Raw genomic sequence first — 19,004 nt, 5'->3', positions numbered from 1 at the left:
CCGTACTTTATGTATACGTGTATATTTATATACTCATATTTATATATTTATATATTTATATAATCCGAAAAATTTTCAGTGTATCGGTGGTGGTGGTGTGTGTGTCTTCGAAGGTCTTGGACCCCCTTTTTCCTCCCTATTTGCAATCCCAGTGTCATTTCGTTCATACTCCCTCCCCCTCCCACTCATCGTTCTCGTTCGCTCAAATCAGCTTTTATCACAAAGTTTCGAACGCGTCGTTGAAAATTTGAGTTTCACGCTTCGCACGCCGCCAAGCAACGATAATGATTCGTCGCGATGATCGAAATAATCGGCGGGAAGTAAAAGTTTTATTCCTACGCGATTCGATTCTGTCCAATTGAAGCTGACTTGCGCACCAAATCGCGAGTGAATCTTTCAACTTCCCGCCAATCTAATGCTGGAAAATCAAGCGTCGCGTGTTTTCGAGTTTCGAGGCGAGATTTAAAAAACGAAGATTGCATTCTTCCAGGGGAAATCAACGGCAGAGTAAAAAAAAATCATGAGAATACGTGATATTGATGATTCAATGCGTCGAGTACTACAGTTTACGTCACGATACAGTGTATACGTACTTTTAATACGTTCGCGCGTGATCGAGGCAAATTACAAATACTGTGTGCGTGGTCAAATAATCGTCCTTATTTTTTCATTCTCGTCGAGAGCCTGTAATTTTTCACGTTTTGCAGGACGTCTCTCTCGCAGAAATTTCCCTAGACTTTTACACGATTATTATAAAATTATAATCGATTTAAATCCAAAGTAGAGTAGGCTTTGATAGTTTTTTATTGCCAAATATTCCTGTGTTTTGCTGGAATATCGTTCCTCTACGGTAAGAAAGGAAAACGTATAAGGTCATTCTCAATTATATGCTAATAACTCAGAGGCAAATCCAGAGTACAGTGTTATAATAAATTAAGGACGTTGAAAATACTATACATTGTCCTTAAATTTCCACAGCTATATCCAGTCATATATTTATTAATATTATCAGGAAATGTCAAACGTAAAAAACGCAAGAAGTACAAAAACATCGAACAGGTCAAACATATATTATGTTTTATTTCCTTTTCTCTAACACATAAAAAATATTAATTGCACGAATTATACGACATATTTTATAAAATTTCAAAGAAAATAGGCCAAAAGTTAAAGTTTTTATAGTTTCGTGTAATAAGAAGTAATTGTACATCAGTTTGCTCTTTGATATCAATACACGATAATTAAGAGGAACGTTCTCTAATTTTTTGGCCGATTATTTGTATGCTGTAACGAGCCAAAAAAGTCAAGAACATTCTCTAGACTTTCTGCAATTTTATTAATCGATATTGGATACAATGATTATCATATATTTTTTATGAACAATGTAACATTGCACTCTCGTTTAAAGCTGAAAGACGTAAACATACTGTACATACACGCTAATAAATTAGATATCAACTCAGAAATTAAAATTTTGACATTCTAGTTTGTGTAGAATATTTATCTTGCTTTATGCTCTGGACTGTAGACTTATTGCTTGATGTTTTATCATGTAATTAAGAATCACCCTCCGTGTTGTATTTACAACTGAACGTGTGCAATTAAGTGTGCTCTAATTCGCGGGATAATAGCAATTTTTGCGAAAGAGAATAATCGCCTACCTCAACGCGTCCTCGAGAACATGACCAGCCCTTTTATCAATTCTCGTTTAATCATTTTATAAACATTGATTCGATTAGGTTTTCACGTAGAAACACGTGTCGACTGGTCGTTGAGAACGTATGTGGTGGAAACTTGTGCGCAGCATGGCGAATGGTAAAAAAATATTCGATAAAAGGAAGCATGATAGTTCGCGTCCAAAATACAAAATACAAAGACGAATTAAGTCGAGGTACGACGAATTGGTTTTACCATCGAGAGCATGGTTTTCGATTATCGTAATTGTCGCGCCTGCCATGATCAAAGAAGCTATTAATCTACAGCAAAAAGGAAAACGATGAATACGAATGCAAAAACGATCGATACGGGTTTTCTTAATTTTACATTGATAAAGTAATAATTTCCATATCGAACCGGTCTTAATTTTCTTGTACCGTATACACGGCATTTCTGGCGAAAAAAAGAAATATTTTAGTTTTTCTTTTCCTTTAATTTCGTAGTCTCAAGCGACAACAACGAATATTCAGAGAAATGTATAAAAATTGTTTACTAGTTATACGATTATTAATCGTTAATTATTAAATCGTTAAGCGGTTATAATGCTTCAGAAACGTGCGTTTATACTCATGAGATAGCGCTCACGTGGCTCCAATTAGTATTATATTTATGCAGAGGTAATTACCATGTTAATTTTAATTATATTAATAATGGTAATGTTAATTACCAATATTATGATAATTATTATAATTCCCATATCATAAATTATTATTCGTTTTTGTGGCATGCTCAACATGTACGAGGATAGAAAACCATGCCTTTACATTTATAAATATTAACATAGTGTAATCAGCCTAGCAGGTTTCTGGTGTTCTTAAAAACTATTCGAATGTTCTTGAAAGAAGGAATCGATGCTTGTAAATGAATTAAAAGTTAAGGTAGATTTTTAATATTTTCTCTCAAATTCCTTACAATTTTTTGGTAGGTTTATATTATTTTTCGCTATAGTGTCACGATGTGTTTGTTAATCACACGTACGGTTTAAGGTCTTGCGACGATTGATCAAACATTTACATTTGTGAATATTCGTAACAGAAATAAATATATTACAGTGCAAATAAATAACTTGCGTACTATGAAATTAAGTAGATTTATTTCTATATATCACAGTTTTTAATAGGAATGCACAGTGAATTTTGTTTTGTCAATAATTACGAGATAAATTTTATTTAATTAGATGTGTCTATTCCAATACGACTAATTTTGTTCAAACTTATTTTTGCGCATTACTTTAATGAACGATGTGGAAACTTTTAGATTGGAAACACAGATTCTAATATATTTAGAAAATCATAATTTAATTATATTCCAAGGGATTCGAATAACTCTCACTACTCTCTCTAACCACAATACGACCACATTATGATCAATAGTAGAAACAGTTTCTCTAGACTTTGGTTGCAAAACTCTTCTACCACATTCTGTTATGACCCCCCCCGTAAACCCACTTGACTCAGAAGTCATTATCTAGATTTTTGAAGTCTGATTTAATTATTATTTTAAAACAAAAGTGTGACCTACAAACAATTCGTTCACGACTATTTTACTATTTCTTCTTCTCGTTTTTCGATTCATATCCCATTATTAAACACCTACGGTTCTAATTGTGATGAAAAATAAAATACAGTTTGGGTCATAGAGGGCTTACTTACGGATGGAAAGGGTTCAATTTCTGTCTCGCGAAGGCATCGCAAGACCTCAAAGCCATACTCGATCCTTCTGTCCAAGACGCTCGACTCGACGCTGAGAAAATCAACGGGTCTGCAAAAGCACGAACGTATCCAAGGCATTCGCTTGAACGCAAACAGAGAAGCACGTTTTCCTCGTTCGTATCGCCGGCCATCGAACCGAAATAAATTCCTCCGCCGAGCATGCTACACTAAGAACAAGATCGCGAATGTCGACGATAGGAAAGGTTGCTCGAATCTCACTTTCACTCGCGACGATCCCCATCACGTTGTGGCACATCATGCTCGCTATTGCTATTTTGTAAATATCAGTGTCGTTACGCGCGACAAAAAAATTGACGCGGACGAACAGATTCATTCTCGTTCGCTCCCTCTCCTTTTCGCGGCTCTCAGACAACGTTTTTTTCTTACATGTACATACCCGTTATAATAAAATACACATTCACGAATGTCACGAGTGCTTTTTGTTTGTTTCTTTGTTTCGTTTGCTCTCCCGTCTACCTTTAACGAAATGAACCGTTGCTCGCGCTTAAATCCGCGATCCGTCGTCCTCCCCCGCTAAATCGATACCCTCGCGTCTACGAGTTTATTTATATGTACAAGTTGGTGGAAATTGATTAAGTGTTCTGATATCTCTCCCGTCACTTGCTCTCTCTCTTTCTCTCTCTCTCTCTCTTTCGATCACTCTCACGCCGTTATAAAAAATTGATTCGTTTCACCGGAGACTTATCGTTTAACACTTTCCCATTCCCCCTCGTCACGGCCCTTACACCGACCTTAAAATTAAGCTCGTCCGATTCGCGTGACCGGTGGTGGCGTAATTTCACCTCTTAGATGTTGCACCTCTTTAGCGCGTGGCTTATGAAAAATATTCTTCGAAGACAACCGCGTGGCCCATCACAGATAGTTCCGGCGTCGGAGGTACGGGGGTGCTGCGTCGCGTAGAAGACGAAAGACGTGCAACACTTTCAACATTGTTCGCGTTCGTTTCCCTCTAAAATTAAACTTATTAAGGTCGTCCCTTACGTCGTACGTATGTATATGTATGTAACAAGAGTCCTTCGTCCGACTATGTACACGTGTTCTCCGTCCTTCTTCGTTCCATCTTCGAAACCACGGTCCGAACGGGCGGAGCTTCACCTCCCCCGGTGATCGATCATCGTCCTTTTGCCCGATGGTAAAACGTTCGCTCTCCCAGAGAGTTCATCCCGTTCGCGATCACCAGGGAACGATGGTCGCTTACGGTAAAGGCGCGTGTTTCTAATATTTACATGCCATCGAGGACCACGAAGTCCGCTCGGCTGCAAGTCCCCTCCCCCTCCACCCCCCATGGAGGGTCACGGGCTTCTTTTTTTTTTTTTATTTAACTTTAAGGCAGTGTCGTTCGTCCGACGGACAAACACGAGTTTCATCCAGGTTTCTTTGGCGACAACGGAGGAGGCGTGCATCGAACCCTTCGAGGATTCCCTCCACGTGACTTTCAAATCCGCGCCAGCTTCCGTCCAGGATACCACAGCAAAGCCAGGACGAGCAGCCGCCTGCGCCAGGATCGACCACGATCCTGGCCGGCGCGGTACGATGTTTCGAATTCGACTTCGAAGCACGGCTCCGTGTGTCATACGGGCTCCTCCCGCTTGAAGTTGATGTTCTGCGAGGCGCAGAAGTCCCGCGTGAACGGGATGCAATTGAACAGCTTGCAGACCTCGCACTCGTACACCGGCACGTTGTAGAACAGGGTCAGAAGAAGGGTGAACAGTAGGACGATCAGGATCAGGCAGATCCAGATCAGCCAGACCTTTCGTCGGCGATCGTAGTGGCCGAACGAGATGAAAGGCATCAGGGCGTACGCGGCCAGGAAACCGAAGATGAATCCGAACAGGTGGGCGTAGTTGTCCACCCACGGAAGGATACCCAACACTAGCAGACCCAGCAGGATCACGATCAGCTTCGTCAGGGCTCTTCGCGGTTGCTTCAGCATCGGCCAACAGTGCAGAACTTCGACGATCAGCGTCGCCAGAAGGGCGAAGTGCGCGCCTGCTGGCCCCACCTGCAATCATTCCGTAAGGGATATCTGTTTTATTTTAAAGACGATGGAATTTGTTGGGAGAATTTTAGTTACGGCTGTGTTGGCGACTTTTGGTGTACTGAGGAAGCGATGAGATTGAAGGAGGAAATAAAAGGAAAGAGAGTTTCATCCTGGGCTTGATAGTGGGATTCATCTGCAAGGCAATCGATTAATAATTGGTAGAGGAGTGCATATGTAGGAGTACTTGTGAGAGAGCTACAGATTGAGCGTAGCCCTCTGCTGGCGAGTGTGGCAGGTGTCGCCACAACCAGGACTAAGAATAATAAAAGTTCGATCGATTCTGACGTTTTAGTAAAAACAGTGTAATTTTACGAGAGTCAGATTCCATATTTAAAGTTACAGAACTTGTCACTATTATTTATCAGCAATTTACGTCGAGTTTGATTAACGTAACGAATATAGTTCCCAATTAAAAGAAAAGTCGCATTTCAATATAACCATCAACGTAAAGAATTTCAATACGAATATCTAGCATCAAAATTAAGAAACCAACAGTAGGAAAGGAAACATAGTAAAGACTCTAATAAATTACGTAATTTGTATATTAATTCGTACAAAATTCTGCTTTCATCAGATTAGCCCTCTAACATTATGCAGCAAATTGCCTCTTTAAAGGGGTCTTTTACCGTAAACCGCCAAAAAATTCGATATTTTCTTTTGCATTTTCTTAAAGAATACAGTCTTAGAAATATATGTGCAAAAGCATATCATCGAACTCCTACAATTAACTAAAGTCGAGCTATACCTGTATGAACGGTCTGATACTTCTGTTTCAAAACTATACTTTCTGAATTGGCTTCCATGACACCTCCAGATCTACTCGATCGATTTCGTTCAAATTTGTCGTGTACCTTCAATACATGTGTCGCTATAACCCGTACTAGAATTAAGACAAAATCACTATTCTTTCTATTTCTTTTTTAGCCTGCTAAAGTTAAAAACAAGAAAACAATCGATATTTCAACTTTAAAATGCTGTCATTTTTTTAATTAACAATTTTTTTCTGTCCCTTTAGTACCGAATATAGAAAAATGTATCCTAAATAAGAATCTTTTCCATTTTCTTAGCTTAGGTAAACAGAACGACTGGAATTATGAAAGCTATTAGGAACACTTTTTCGAGGCTCTGTACTGCCATTAATTATTACTATTTCTCGTTGTAAAAATTTGTGAATATTACTAAAAGTGTAATAAATATATATGAGAAACAATGTTGCAAAAACTTGCATAGTTTCTATATAAAAAAATAACAAAGTGAACATAAAAAACGCGTTTTACATTAGAGGACCCCCTTAAGGTTTCTTGTATCCGAAGTTACAAAAGTTATTCGAATGCTTGGAGCCATTGCGTTCAGGCTCTCCCCTTATAGAAATCAGCGTTGGGTATCACGGAACGAGGCGCGAGGGAACAATAATTAACACTATATCACTTAAAGACATAGTTCTCCCGGATAGGGGGCACATTTAACCAAACTAATTGGAACAAATTGGACGGTACTAGTTCTCCGAGAACGGTGCTTTACGTCCGCTTTATTCTCGTACCGCCTATATAGTCTCGCCCCCGAAGCGCACAAGCCCGGTGGAAGGAAACAGTTGGAAATAGAGACGACGGGAATGGAATTGACGCGCAACTCCAAGTTCACCGAGGTGTTAAGGGTTAAACTATCGAGCGATAAGACGACGGGAGTGCGCGAACGACGCCGTAAAGCAAACGATTCTAATACCGTTTACCCTTTCTGTGGATATGAGTCGCGGGCGAAAGGTGGCCCCCAGGAGCAATTACTTCGCCTTGGCGGGTCAAAGACTCGATTAAATCGACGATACACAATGAAACGGTCCGTTAAACGCGCCGTGAGATTATTCAATTAAAACTTCGCAGCGCAGCTAATAAAACCGTTGCCTGGGGGCGGGTAATCGCGGACAGATTCCGAATTATAATTTCTGACGAGGCTGTCCGTAGTTTCCCCCCCCTCTCGTTATCGACGAACGACGATCCAGTCGATTCCTATTTAGTCGGAATAATACGGAGGATGGTCCGAACATTGATTTTTTATTTTAACCTATTTTTACAGAACGACTTAAAAGTCGTTTATTTGACTCATAGATTTGTTTCTGTTTGATGTCTCTAGAGCTTTCCATTCGATTAAAAATAACGGAACACATAATATTGGTCGTACTATTTGATTTTTATCTTCACTGGAATTAACTAATGCTGTCTGGATTTATTTTCTTTCCACGTCTCACCTTATTGTTTACTTTGTGGCGAAGAATCGTACTTTAGTGGGTCGCTCTAGCATATTTTGTCAGAGTGTCACATTCGTGATTTTACTTAAAGAATTATGATCGAAACTTACCTCAGCTCTGTAAGGAACGAATATCGCGCTGGCCAGGTTTCCAGCCAGAGCCCCGATGAAGTAGATCAGCGCGATACGCACCGAGCCAGTCAGCTTCTCCAAGTCCCGCATCAAGAAATACTGCACCATTATCGTGATCGACAAGTGAAGAATTCTGCAAGCGGAACGCGAGATCGTGTATTAGCAAAGCTCCGTTCAAAGTTTTGTCCAATCAAAGATCATTCGAAGAAGATTGCACGGTGGACCTTACCCGGCGTGAAGAAAAGTGGTGGTGAAAAGCCTGTAGAACTGATCTGGCCACTCGGGATGAAGAAAGGGAATCATGCCGCATACGTCGTGCAAACATTCGACCTGGGAACAGAGCGACGCCTCCTCGTGGAAATAACCGTGCACGAAGTCACAATACTCTTTCGTGGTGATTCGACACATCCCGTGAATACCGATGCAACACGGATGACCAATCACTTCGCACACCATGTGCTCCGCCATTTTGTCCTTGTACCGGCCCACAGGGAAGTTTCCGTTGGCCCGTTGACTTCCGTTTCTACTGTTGAGCAACGGAAAGGATTTTTTTCGATATTAACCATTCCTCAGAAAAGTCGACAAAGTATATTATCAACCCTTACGTGGATTAAACTAACAATTATTTAATATATGTCAATGTATCTATTTGAAAATTTATGTAATCCTCTAAATGCCATAAGGGAAAGTTGATTTCTATTTACCAATTTGGTACAAAATCAACATTAAGTAAATTAATTCAGTTAAGATCGAGAGTCTACTTAAGGGTTAGAGTTCTACTCGTACAGTGATCCCTCGCGAGTTGCAATTTATCTGCGATCAGGTTGTTACAGTTTGCGTAGGAAGTAAATTAAATTATCGTTCTCGATTATAGCGTAGGAGGGACGCGTGGATAGCGGTGAATAATTTTTGTTTACAAGGGAATATCGCCTTATAAAATTGAACACCCAGATAGAGTACTGAAAAAATATATTCTTATATCCTAATCGAGAGATCGAAACGTCAAAAAAATCTCAGTTAGAATGTGAGCAAATAAATATAAAATTAAATTGTGGGAACGCCATTTATTCGAATTCGTCGTGGAATAAGACAGTTTGGATAATGTTTATTGGTCCGTGTATCTAATGGGAATTCAGGAACGTGCTCGGTAAAACCGTGATGACATTAGATCGGAGAAACGGGGGTCGGATGAATGGAGTTCTACAATAGTGAGTTTCAGAAGTTGGCGAAATATTGGGGGTAACGTTCAATTTACCTGAAACGTTGGTTGAAGGGATTGGTCTTCCGGCAGATGGGCCATTTGGTGATGTCGTCTGGCCATTCGTACGGCGCTACACTTGCTGGCGCATCGCAAAACTTTGGATCCAATCCGCAAACAGATCCGCTTATACGCCCGCCGGGTCCGCTGTCCCCAGGTCCCCACTTTTTCCAGGTCGATATCGTGTTCTATAGTTTTCATAAGCGTTACTGACAATGCGCACTTTGTTCGATTTGTATCGCGGAACAATGCTCGCGAATTTCATCATGCAATATCATAACTTCGTTCGTAACATTATAGAACACACAATGCCTTGAATATGTTGCGTCGAAGTATTCATCGGAATAAACTATACATTGGAAATTCGCGAAACGTTTCGAAATATACTATTGAAATTACGTGGAAGGTAGTAATTCCCCTCTTATTGATATTTCAGAGTAATTAAGAACGAATAAAAATTTATTCTAGACTTCTTTTTATTTCGATGATATTTTAGTATACTTCAAGAGGCCTCTACGAAGAGACTTGCAATATTAATTCCTTTTTATTTCAAAATATGAACAAGATACAGGAATTGTTACCTATCTCTATGTAATTTTTCGAAATGGTAATATGCTATTAAAATTACTTGGAAGGTATTAATTCCGGTAGTAATTCCCCTCTTATTGATATTTCAGAGTAATTAAGAACGAACAATTCTGGGCTTCAAAATTATTCTGGGCTTCTTTTTATTTCGATGAGATTTTAGTATACTTCAAGAGGCTTCTACGAAGAGACTTACAATATTAATTCCTTTTTATTTCAAAATATGAACAAGATACAGGAATTGTTACCTATCTCTATGTAATTTTTCGAAATGGTAATATGCTATTAAAATTACTTGGAAGGTATTAATTCCGGTAGTAATTCCCCTCTTATTGATATTTCAGAGTAATTAAGAACGAACAATTCTGGGCTTCAAAATTATTCTGGGCTTCTTTTTATTTCGATGAGATTTTAGTATACTTAAAGAGGCTTCTACGAAGAGACTTACAATATTAATTCCTTTTTATTTCAAAATATCCACAAGATACAGGAATTATTACCTAGCTCTACGTAAATTTGTCGAACAGAAAGCAAATAACTATAGAATTTCGAGGCCTAAATATTACCAGCATCGACTCTGTCATGCAAAAATAAAACGCAGCTTCCGTGTAATAAATAAAATTGACTGATGCTGCGAACGCAGTGACTTAATAGCAACCAAAGAAACACGACGAACAACGTATTAATGTCGCTGAAATTTACCGTAGCAGTCGATCTCAGTCCCCGGACCAGTTGGTTCGCAAAAAAGAAGATCATATTATAAACACGTACGACAATGCTCGAGTCTAGTTTCTACTCGTACGTTCCATTACAAAAAAAAATCTTCGTTGTCTTGTATCTTTTATTTTTCGGAGGAAAAACTAAATAAATACTCACAGAGCAATCCGCTTTACTAGACTGCACGCAGCCGGAGTCGTCGTTTCTGATGCAGCAGGCTGTGTCGCGTTCTCTTTCCCGCCAGACGTCGATCTCTTTCAGAATTTTAATATCGCGACGCATACACGGCGCGAACTTCGCGCCCAGGTGAATCAAATCCGCGGCCCGCGGACCAAACCAGAAATTCGCTGGTTCCTGGTAGTCCACTTGCTGCAGCGACAGGCTCGTAACGAGAACCTGCAATCGAAATTTTCGTACAGTTTCGCCAAGACGCCCACTACCAGCCAAAACTACGAAATCATTCAACTTATCGCGTGAAAATTTATTTCGTTGGGTCGACAAATTTTAAAATATCGTTTCTGTATCTGGATAACCGATCACGAGCGATTGAAACTGGTATATAATAATATTAAGTGTCTAACAATTGCAAGACGTAAACTCACCAGCCCCGATCTGTGACTAAGATCCATGCCCAGAGGCCCGAAACCATAACACGCTAAAGATATTATCAAAATGAGCACTTGAACGATAGTGATCCAATACGTAAAGTATGGTCGATGGTCTTCGAAGTCGTCTAACTGCTTTCTGACGTCCGGCTTCTGGGACACGCTCTTTCGAAACGATCTTCTGCAATCACGAGAAAACGCGTTACTCGGTCTTTTGAACGAATTAAATTTACTTAGACTTCGGCTATAACGATTTACTTTGAGCTGGAAGAATCGAAGTAATTGTTTAAATTGCTAATAAGCACTTTCAATAGTGCCTCCTAATGATTCTCAGTAAAATTGGTATATTGCAAACTAAATGTACTTGTATCTCCAACTGTGGCTTCGTTAAAGTAGAGTATAAATAATTTCAGTTGCCGTTGCTTGCCGCGACTTTCCTTACTTATTAATTCTTTCGTAAATAATTTTATTTTAAAATTAATTGAATTAATGACGTGATTAATACACGAGAGCGTAATGAAAATCGGAACGTTAACTCGATCCACCAGTCTTTTGAACGGCGAAATGAACCACGGTGCAGGTTTCATTTGTCATTCAAGAGAAAAAGTAATTTATAAAAGCCATATTGAAATACGTTGGAAAAATTACGACCATTTTCCCAGCGCTTGCATTGATACCGTTACCGCTGTTTCTATACAAACGTTATCAATACACAATGACATCCTGCGATAAGTGGAGAAACTCCTGCTGGTATACATTTGCGGACAAAAGTTACAAAATTTCAGATATACGAGAGTTATCGTAAGCAGCTGGGTCGACATAAAAATATTAATAAATAAACGTCCCACCGAAGTAAAAAAGTAAAATAAATGAATGTTCCACATTTTTCATGAATATGCTGCTGGAATATACTAGTAATGAACTTTTGAATTAATTTATTAGTATAAAAATCCGTTGTCACGTAAAGGATTAAGAGATGAGCATTTATCAATTTTTTACAACAATACTATACGTACAACAAATTTAAAGAAATGTTTGCTCCACCAGTGTAAAAATTACATGTTTCGGGAGTATTATTATTCCTTAAAGTTGCATAATGGGATCCAGTTTTTGAGGGTAGACGATTAATAGTTTACAAAATGTTTAATATTAAAATCATTTCCCATGTATAAATGTCTCGAGCACAATTTCGTCGTTATTGATTTCCGTTTTATTTTGACCTGTAAAAATCTCTCTAAAATATTTACCATCAGCAGAGAAACACTCTCCGTGGAAGTAATTTCGAACGTGAGAAAAATACACACTTCTCTGCCAGCAATTCGAGCCATTATTGACGCGTCGATGAGTTTAAGAATCACGTTTCGTGTAAGAATATATAAGCGTATGCGGTGTGCGGGAAATATCAACGAACCAGCTGACATTTTTTAAATATCACCACGCTTTGTCAAGACGCCTCGAGTCACGGTTTCATTTTATTTCTGACATTTGCCGTTCGTCCGCGTTTGTTATTTGTGCGTTACGTGTATCTCCAACTGGGTCGTATCTACGCGATCGTTAAAGCGAAGAGTAGAAAAGCTCGGGAGAAAGTTATTTTAATAAAGCCGCGTTATCATCGTCGCGACCGTGGAACGTGGAAATTGCGGAATAAAATGAGCCTGGAAAAGACGAATTTCTGCATTTCATTCTTCTCGCGTCGCTCGAACACGTTGCCATATGGAACTCGAAGGTTCGGAAGCACGGAACACTGGATCAATTAAGGTGCTAAAAAAAAAAACATTTTTTCCACGTGGCAACTGAAATTTCTCTGTTGGAATCTCTAACATTTCTCTGGCATATTTCTCTGTTACTTTCAGCATCGATTGCTTCTGTGCTCGGAGGCTCGACGGCGATGAATTGTAAACAAGCGAGCATTTTTGCAAAACACTGTAAAAACTGTTAGAATTACTCGTACGGAATTTCATTTATTCGCCGTTCCAAAATCAATTTCTTCGTAAAAATCGATATATAACAAACGTATACGTCGGATGCTAAAACAAACTGATACGAAACGAGAGATTTCTCGTTGTGTGCACGAATGTATTTGCAGTCGTGTCTTTCTGATACGATGTTCGCGTTGTAAATAAATATTACAACAAAAATTCATGAGAAAATGTTTAACGACAAATATTTATAAAGTTACATATTTTTGAACCAGCAGCCGTAGAATTTAATAAAATCTGCACAAAGTACAATATTTAACCTGGCCATTGACGAAAGCAAGCTGCAGGCATATTCTCACAGTGTACTTCTGTTTCATTCTCGTATAAATTTAAATTCGGACGCATCCACCTTTTTGTGACATCAAATACCCAGTTTGTATCAAATTTTTAAAAATCATTAATGAATTTTGGAATTAGAACAAAGACACATAGACTTCAGTCTTCGGTATAATTTAAAAAATTTTTTAAATTACCAGGTACGTTTATACCTAAATTTAAAATCTGAAACGTTGCCCTGAAAAGTGTCAAATTTAGCACGGAAATAATCCTGCTACGTGAGTCGTACAAATATAATAATAACAAACACGAAACGTTTCAATCAATATTTAACATTAAACGAAGGTTAACAGGATGATCGTAAATAATACTCCGTACAACCGTATATTTTTTCTATCAATATTTTCTCTGACTAAACAAAGGTATTAAAATCGTTTTCGTATGCAAGTCTTGCATTTAAAGCGCTGTTCGTCGATCCGAATTCTCGTCGACTAGACATCGTCGTTTGAAGCGAATCATAATTTTCGCTGCTTTAATATCTGCTGTCTCGCTCGCTCAATCGGATTTCTCACCTGCGTAGTCGGTTCTCTCGTTCCCACATCTCCGCTGACCTACCCCATACACGAAAGCCGAGCTTTCAACGAAAGACGCTGTGTCAACGCTTTTTTTTTACTATTGCTATTTCGTCTTCCGTACGCATTTCCTGGAAAAAACTGGGTCACGATGCTTCCGGACATTTTAAACGCTACACTTTGAAGCGTTACATCCCGGGAACAAATTCAGATATCAGCTGGAAACCTTAAGATTCTGAACCTCAGGCTAGTTTCCTTTCAAACTCTCGCACACTTTCCCCAATCGTATCTTGCGTCCAAATTTAGCGTACACGCGTTAAAAAGACTTCTCGTCAATTTTAATTAATTGGAGAACACTGTGCGGTTAATTATGAAAATTTCTATGGATCACGTGCAACCGTGACGAGTACCGTTCCTACTAGACAATGGGAAATGTAAACTTAACGGAACATATTTTTTGTGCATTTCGTACGATTGTACTGGAACAGTAGTATTTTAAAAAATTTTATTCTTTGAAATAGATTTACTCTTTCAATTTTATAGAAAAAACCACAGTTCAAGAATGAGGTGGATTTTATTTGAAACGTAACACGTTTTATTTTATATTCATGCCTATAAAAATTGTTGAAATATTTCTAATAAATGGATAGAATGGTCCATCCAAAATCAGCAACGAGAATATCTATTTTATATTCTATGTTTGATAATAAAAATTGTGGTGTAATGTAATGTATCCCGATGATAAAGTTTACCAAAGTACTTTGTTGGCACGTCAACTAATAAGTTTCAGCTACCAAGGTATCAAACGAATAAACTTGAAATTAGTGTATGTAGAAACTTACCCGAAGAATCTGCCAACAATTCCCATGCCGTACTGTCGCCTATTACTGTTGTCAAATATTCTATCGATGGTGTTGGGAGAAATTCTAGTAGCTCCTGTTAGATCCCTCCTAAGAGACACCCCTTCTTCCTGATGCGCCCTTGTACCCTCGCCCAAAGAAACGTCGTACCTCGACCTGCTCCAACTCGTTTTTCTGTAATCTCTTTCTCGTTATAGTTCATGGCACTTTACACTCGACATTGGATTCTTTACATTCTATTCGACGTCGAGTCTCGGTACGAATTTGGAAGTTTTAAATTGACGACTAATTACGATTTACAAAAAAAAAAAATTGCATTTTCTAGTAAAAGTTTAGTATTCGTATATTTCCAATTTTGTACGTATTTCTTCATTAATTTCAAACTTTTATTTATTATTGCATGGATTATGGAAAGGAACAAGGGATTATTTTGAGTCTAATTTTGTTACTGTTGGTAGAATGACTGTCAGGACTAAGTTATTGCGAGCAAAGTAGAGAGAGATTCTCACCTTGAAATATAATGGTCCCTCGAGATGTGACGAGGTCTTCTGACCTGTCCGTCAATCGTCGTTCTCTCATCTTTCTGCGGTGCAAACCTGTGAAATCGCGATACATTTTTCATACAGCTGCAACTGTGACGGGCATGTTTATTGATAACAATTTCGGGCGTTAGATTTGTTTGGCATCTAGGTTAGATCGATAATAGTATCTTCCATGTACAGTGAAAACTCGATAAATGTCGCTACTCCGGGTCCGGTCAGCAACACTTACGGAATAGGAGAATCGTCTTTCGAATTTGATTGTAGTTTGCCGACGCTTCGAACGTAGAAAGAGTCAGTAGCTAAAGAAGAAAGAGGGACTGAAACTCGGATTTATCGCCCCAGTTTAAATATCCGCGTCAGTGTGACCACAGTACTGCACAGAAGAAAGTTTTTTATTTTTTACTTTTTGTTAATAAAAATTTCACTATCATGTTGGGGAGATTTCTCTGATTAAAATAAGGCTAAACACGATATAAATCGGTCAATATTTGGTAGCATAATATTGAATTAAATATTGTACTTGCGAGTCTTTCTCTCTTTATTTATCCTTCTTGTGCTGTCCTTTTCTATGTTCGGAAATATCAAAGAACGACGCATCGAGGTGCTGGCTACATTTATCGAACGGGAGGTAGCTATTTTCAAACGGAACGGTTCCACCGTTTCGTAAGTGATCAAAAACTGCAACACTTATGAAATAGGGGGTTTCGTTAGCTACCACTGTTCGATAAATGTACCAATCCACTGACCTTGCGAAGATACGAGTACACAATATTTAATTCAATATTATGGTAACAAATATTGGCCGATTTATATCGTGTTTAGTCTCATTTTAATTAGAAAATCTTCCCTACATGATAGTAAAATTTTTATTAAAAAAAAGTAAAAAATAAAAAAATTTCTTCTTGTACAGTAGTGTGGTCACACTGACAGGGACATTTAAACTAAGTTGACGAAGGCAATAAAGATTTTTAAAGAAAGCCGCTACGTCTCCGGTTACACTTCGCCTCACTGGTTCAAGGGGGATCCCCCTAGTGGTGGGGATAAAAATGTATCATTTATGGAACAGCTCTTGAAGACATTTATCGAGTTTTCACTGTATATAGTGACTATATTTATTTCTACTTCCGCGTATCGTATTTTATTTCATTCTTCAGTTTATATCCTAACACAATTTCGATGAAACATTGTTACATTAATATTCTCCATTTTGTGCGATTAGATGAATTTGCTTTAATTTAAAGTTTTCTATATTCTCTCCTTCACCTACTTCTATTAACGAAATTTAAGATTATGATTTAAAGGAAAATAATGGACAATCGCTATTAGCCAATTCTTTGTTATTTATTTTGAGAATATTCTTGCTTTTTTTCATTTCTTAGTGCTTGTTATCACCATTATTGTAACATCTACTGTATTCATGTTATGCACTCACTTCGAAGTAAGAAGTCGCCTTTGATATTTAAAAAACTGAATGTCGATCAATTGCAATGATCAAAGAAGACCTTTTACTCATAAAAAAGAAAAAAAATAGTACGAATGTATGTGGTGGCGACATTTTGAATGATATCCTTTCCTCGAACCGATGCATTAACTGATTGGGTTTTACTAAGGCTACATAAAATTGTAGTTTGACTTTACTTTTCCTACTGTTGAAAAATATATGATACTGGGCATTTAAAATAATTAGCAGACATGCATAAAATGTAGGAAAGAATAGAACGGGTAAAATTGTTTTTTACTCTTTTTATAAATATACAAAATTCAATGGAGAAAACAAATACATAATTTCAATCATAACATGATTCGATATTAAAGTGAAAATCGTTAGTGCGATAAATACAAAAAATCGTATCCATATTATTATATACACTCTGAAACGAAATGAAAGCATCGCTTGAAAAACAGTGAATATCGAACTTTCGTAATTTCGTAAAAAGTAGTCGAAAACCCAACTAAAAAAAACATTTTCGAGTTCGAAATCGCAATTTTCAAATCCTCTTAAAGGATTTCCTCGACAATCCTTCTCCAAGCAACGGCGCTACTTCCAAGCCGTCAAATTGTTTAAAAATCCTTTACTAGCGAGGTCGTGTGCAAAGTTGAAAAATTTCTTCTCAATTTTTATCATCGAAACATAAAATTTTAGAATCTAACGTTAAATTTCATCTTCTTTTCAACGGGGCTGATTTCTTTCAATATCAAAATTGAATATTAGCTTTCTTGGAACCAAATTCGATGAATTCCACGAGCACTAGAGTTATTTGGAAACGTATATGTGAAATATAGAAAAAAACTGAGTTATTTTCGCAGAAAAAATATCGAATAAGCGTGGAATTTTCTGATGTCAAAGTGGATTGAAAAATTTATTGCATTGTTTCTGAACGTAATATAATTAGAACCATTGGAATTTATTCATATCTTGATAAAACTAAAGCAGAACGCTTTAAACTTGTTTTCAAAAAGGAGAAAAAAATAATAATTTGTAAATATAACAAAAACATACTAGATAAATGTACAGGGTGAGTCATTTAATTTTTTCACCTTAATTTTTCTTGTAAACTACATGTTAGATGTTAGACAATGTTTATAAAAATTGATACTGAGACAAGTGTTGTGTAGAATTCTCATACACAAAAGTTTCATCATTCTTCACTGGATGATATCTCGGTAACTATTTATTTCTAACTGTACGTACTTTAATAATTTTTATTCTATATTCAATAGACTTTCGAATGACATGATTAAATGTTGTACATTGTAGTTAAAAAACTCAAGTCCTTCATATTTTGATAAAAAAGAAAAACAGCAAAAAATTAATTGTTGCCCTGTATGCCCCTCAAAAAATTTTCGTTCGAAACATGTTTTTATATAATATGTAGTTTACAAGAAAAATTAAGGTGAAAGTATTAAATAACTCACCCTGTATGCTATTTGTTAACTATTCAGGCTTGTGTGATTTTCCTACGTTTTTAAAACGTAATTATTAACTTCAATAGGTTATTTATGTTAGTTCCATGAAATGAAATACAAAATTAAAACATTCGATAAAAAATTAAAACGGGTCGTGGCTCTGTGCATTGTTTTGACGCGATTATGGTACGAGAAAAAATATTTCAAACACGTTAGTGTTTTCTGTTGAAGTCTCACCTGACCAATTCCTCGGAAGTTCCCCTTTCGGTTGCGGAATCGAGCAGATCCGCCACTTTCGCGCTGTCTTGTTCGTCCTTGGCCAATCCGTCGATGCCCTGTTCGATCTGTGGTTGCGATTGCTGCGGCGGTGGGGGCGGAAGCGGCGGCGGGGGCGGCGGAGGCCTGTCGAAGAAGGACCTTTCCTCGTCCTGGCCGGTTTCCGGGGACGACGCAATTTCTACCCCCGACATACAGGCTATTACGCTCGGTGGGAAGCTTCGCGATTCCGGTCTGGTTTGCGATCTCTCTCTGGGCCGTTGTCTCGTCAAGGACTGCAACGATACAACGGTTTGCCAATAATGTATCTCCTCCCTCTTTGCCGCGGTATCTCCTAAACGACTTTCATAAATCCGATTTCTATATTAATTCTCCACCAGGGCAAAAAGGCCGCAGTTTTTGCCCGGAGGCGTACGTCGCTGGAAACAAATGGTTCGGTCGGGGGAGGGACGGAGAAAAGCATGAAATCTCATTTCTATGTACTTTTGATCGTTATGGGAAGCCGATAGGAATCACATTTATTATACGTTAAGAAATAAGAGTTTCAATTAACCCCTTGACGTA

At 38.0% G+C, this 19,004-nt stretch overlaps 1 protein-coding gene across 1 annotated transcript in view; it reads right to left on the bottom strand.

Moving 5' to 3' along the window:
• Positions 1 to 4,663: 4,663 nt before the first annotated feature.
• The window catches only part of LOC122401181 (inactive rhomboid protein 1), a 327,337-nt gene continuing 312,996 nt past the window's right edge, over positions 4,664 to 19,004 (bottom strand). Inside the window, exons 7-15 of the mRNA XM_043403149.1 lie at positions 18,402 to 18,715; positions 15,225 to 15,311; positions 14,698 to 14,889; positions 11,026 to 11,209; positions 10,568 to 10,819; positions 9,122 to 9,309; positions 8,093 to 8,347; positions 7,843 to 7,996; positions 4,664 to 5,451 (exon numbers count right to left, since the gene is read on the bottom strand). Coding sequence (XP_043259084.1) covers positions 5,020 to 5,451; positions 7,843 to 7,996; positions 8,093 to 8,347; positions 9,122 to 9,309; positions 10,568 to 10,819; positions 11,026 to 11,209; positions 14,698 to 14,889; positions 15,225 to 15,311; positions 18,402 to 18,715 — 2,058 coding nt within the window. The 3' untranslated portion in view covers positions 4,664 to 5,019. The remainder of the gene's footprint in view (positions 5,452 to 7,842; positions 7,997 to 8,092; positions 8,348 to 9,121; positions 9,310 to 10,567; positions 10,820 to 11,025; positions 11,210 to 14,697; positions 14,890 to 15,224; positions 15,312 to 18,401; positions 18,716 to 19,004) is intronic.

Source organism: Colletes gigas, unplaced genomic scaffold, assembly GCF_013123115.1.
Source record: "Colletes gigas isolate AHSC1104 unplaced genomic scaffold, ASM1312311v1 Colletes_gigas_Sc00022, whole genome shotgun sequence".
Classification (NCBI taxonomy): domain Eukaryota; kingdom Metazoa; phylum Arthropoda; class Insecta; order Hymenoptera; family Colletidae; genus Colletes; species Colletes gigas.
This window is presented reverse-complemented; position numbering and strand designations above follow the sequence as displayed.